This window comes from Poecilia formosa, unplaced genomic scaffold (assembly GCF_000485575.1).
Source record: "Poecilia formosa unplaced genomic scaffold, Poecilia_formosa-5.1.2 Scaffold642, whole genome shotgun sequence".
Lineage (NCBI taxonomy): Eukaryota > Metazoa > Chordata > Actinopteri > Cyprinodontiformes > Poeciliidae > Poecilia > Poecilia formosa.
In genome coordinates this window covers 53210-56743 of record NW_006800581.1, presented here as the reverse complement: position 1 = coordinate 56743, position 3534 = coordinate 53210, and the positions used below count along the sequence as shown (strand labels likewise).

The window sequence follows — 3534 nt, the reverse complement described above, 5'->3', positions numbered from 1 at the left end:
GTTCTAACTGTCCAACATTGTTACGTCTGGCTAACGATCCTGCAACATCTGCTAGTTCAATAACAACATGCATAACATCTGATAGAACGAAGCAAAGTCTGGTACAGATCCTGGGCTTGGAGGAGGAACTCTAAACTCTATGTTGTTGAAACGTTCACGCTCAACTGGTGGTGGCAGATCTGACCCATTCTGAGCAGTTAGGAGAAATTTCACCGCTCACATTACCACCCTGCTGATCAATGTGATCACTGGTACCTGCTGCAGGAACAGCAGCTGATGTGGAAGGGATAGCTTCATCTGATGCAGAAGAAGTCTGAGTATTTCTTGGAGACAGAGGTCATCGTTTTATTGCATCATCGGTGACCTTAAAGGACTGTGAGGAGGACTATGTACAGGACTGTTTGTATTTTGTAGAGGTTGCAATGCAGACATGAGTCTGTTCAAAACAGATTGAATTCTGAATTAGAGTTACATAATCTGATGATGATCCTCTTAATTCTTGTACAAAGTTTATTCGCTGTCAGCTTGTTGATCCATATTTATACAGATAGAGAGTAGAAAAAACACCTGAAGAAATACAGACAATCACCTTTACATCGTAGGAAATCAGAATCTGGCTTGGCTCAAGAAGAGTTGTGGCTCTCGCTTTATTAATCCGATCCAAACGACGTGTCCGATTCTTCTTCCACTCCTGGAGTGAATGCTGCCTCTGGCAGGGACCTGATTCATGAACAGCAAAGCCTCTGAAAAAGATAGAAAACCGAGAAAAAAATGAACATCTATAGGTGATAAAGAAGTTGAAGAAAAAAAATAAGGTAGAATACCTGAAATTAATTCATCAGCGAGGGAAGCTCTGCCCTGCGCTCATGGAGATTTGCGCCTAAAGGCTGTAAGAAAAAGAAAAAAAGTAACATTCTTGTTACATATAGTGGTAATGGCATATTATTCTTTTACAGGTTGAAAATTAAATAAACTTACCGTCAGCCCTTTCTGCCTGGTGGGGGTTGGGTACACCGGCCCGTTAGCCGGAGCGGTCCGCTGTCCGCCAGCGAACTGACCAGGGAAATCACCGGGTTCAGCTTCAGGCTCAGCGATGAAGAGTTTGTCAGATCGGTGATCACTCTTCCCTGAAGTATTGATTAACTTAGAGACAAGCGGCTCGTCATGCTCTCATCCTCACTAATGATCCGATTGTCCTGTAAATCTGTGTATTTTAATGATTAGTTATCTTATTTGATTGAAGGGCTTCTTAAAGGTCTGCATATAGAAAACATTCAGAGCTCTATAATTTCTGGATCCTGTCTGATTTTTGATCGCACACCAACAGATTTATTTCTGCCTGCTCTGAGGAAACTTTCCAGCAGAATAATCTGAGCGACTCGGTTCTGTCAGATTAATAGTGTGGAAACGGACCGAGCCGCCCGGCGGTGGCCTGCAGTTACAGCAGCCGCCCACCGGGGGCGCTGCAGCCGCAGGAGAGACAGAGAGCCGTCAGTATGTTACCCTGAACATGACGAGGCGCCACAGAGACAGGAAGCAGCATCACTTCCTGTCTCTGTGGCTGGACGCCCCGGTTGCCATGGAAACGGCTAACAGAGGGTAGCCATGGCTACGATGTAGCTCAGCACCGTCTGCATAAGAACTCGAAATGTTTTCTGGCTCTGATTCTGCTCCTGGTCAGCAAGGTCCAGAACCAGAACCCGCCTGACGCTCCTCTGAGAGGCAGAAGGTCAAAAGGTCACCAATGAACACATGAACTATCATCATGAGTCTCAAGCCGCTGTCAGTTTCTGGACTCTGCAGTTTGTTCTCCTTCATCTCTGGAAACACCGACCCGTTTGGATCCAGTCAGAGACCAGAACCGCTCCTCCGTGAATCCTGACGGTTTGGCGTTTTACAGATGTAGAGCTTCCAGAGCCGCTCTGATCACTGACGCCTCATCAGGTCCTGAACTACCTGCAGCCTGGAGGTCTGGGACTTTATCTGGAGTTTTCCTCTTTGTTACAGCTGAGGTTCATGATGGGAAACGGATTCATTGGTTCATTAAACGGAAATGAATCAGCGTCTGGTTTTCTTTGGTCCAGGAAGCAACTAGAGCCGAAGGTTTCAGGGAGTTTATCTGGCGACCAGGCAGACTGACCGTCGGCTCCAGTCAAAGTTTCTTCTCCCCGTCTTTCACCAAACTTTGCAGTTTCATCTGTGAAGCTGTGAACTCACTGCCAGCGATGAAAACATGAATCTGCAGGTGGTTTAATCTGGACCGACGTCTGAGAAACTAAAGAATCGACTCCTAGAAAAACTTTCTGGATGGTTTCATCCTGGTTTCTGATTCCCTGCTGCTCAGGATTTATCTATTGGTAGAAAAACAAACTTTATTCTGTCACAGCTACTTTGTAAAATAAGTTTAATAAATATGTAAAAAAAAAAACAAAACTAGTCTGAACAGCAACAGATCCTGAAAAAGCAACAGGAAGTGATGTAACAGCTTCACCATGCGGCTCTCAGCCTTTCCTTACTTTCACTTTTCTCTCTGCTGTCAGATTCTCCTCTGGATTGAACCTGCAGATCGTCTGCAGCTCTGGGATCTACTGATCATCCTGGTGGAACATCTGGAGCTTCGTTCAGGGTAAAACCTTTCAGCCTGTCAGCCGCATGCACAGGTTTCTCTGTTTCTGGAGTTTTTCTGGGTTCAGCTGCTGATTCTCCAGAAAGGTGGATGTTTTACATGATCTGGTATTTTGGGCTCTTTTTCTGTTGTTCTTGGTTTTAGTCATGATTATTGCTCCATAAAAGCTTCAGCTGATCTGTTTCATGTTAGGATGTTTTCACCGTATCGCGGTTGGTTTTATAGACGCTCATTAAAACTCACAGCAGTAACGAATGAAAACATGAGATTTATTCATAACTCAGAGTCAGCGCTCATCATCTGTCAGCCAATCAGAGGAGACAGCAGGGTCTGACTCAGGTGACAAGCCCCGCCCACCTGTGTTGTTGTGCAACACTCCCCCCTTCTCTCCCTACTTCCCCTTGTGACAGGGTGAGATCTGCCCCAGCTCTCCGTCTAACGGGTGAAATGAGTTTCCTGTCCAGAACTGAAGGAAACTCTGAGGCTGGTCTGGTTCCTGACGACCTGCTTTCAGATGTTCACATGCAGCGTTTAGGGGAAATGTAGTGGGAAACAACCTGAATCTGCTCTTATTAATATCTTACTAATAAATATTTATAATATTAAATATAAGCCTGAATTTCTTAAGTGTTTCTTCCTGATTTCTTTCATCAGAGTCGTTTCCTTTTCCTGTCGAAGGTTTTTGTTTCCATTAATTATGAGATTCTGCAGTGAAATCTGAGTATTTTTCTCTGATCGGTTCACTGATGCTGCTGGTGTTCCTCTGGGCCAAACACTCTGGGCCGGGCCGGTTCTGACCCAAACAGAACCGAACCTTCATGCGAAGCTGCTGCTGCTGCTTTCACACATTTTGCATGAAACCACATCCTGTTTGCAGAAACTCAACGGTCGGCCGTCCAAAACGTTCC

The 3534-nt window shown here is 45.2% G+C and overlaps 1 protein-coding gene across 2 annotated transcripts in view; it reads left to right on the top strand.

The window, feature by feature from the left end:
- The first annotated feature begins 1706 nt into the window (after positions 1 to 1706).
- The window catches only part of LOC103130503 (uncharacterized), a 4996-nt gene continuing 3168 nt past the window's right edge, over positions 1707 to 3534 (top strand). For both annotated transcript variants that reach the window (XM_016665965.1, XM_016665966.1), the window contains exon 1: positions 1707 to 2625. In XM_016665965.1, the coding sequence (XP_016521451.1) occupies positions 2493 to 2625 (133 nt within the window). In that variant the 5' untranslated portion in view covers positions 1707 to 2492. The remainder of the gene's footprint in view (positions 2626 to 3534) is intronic.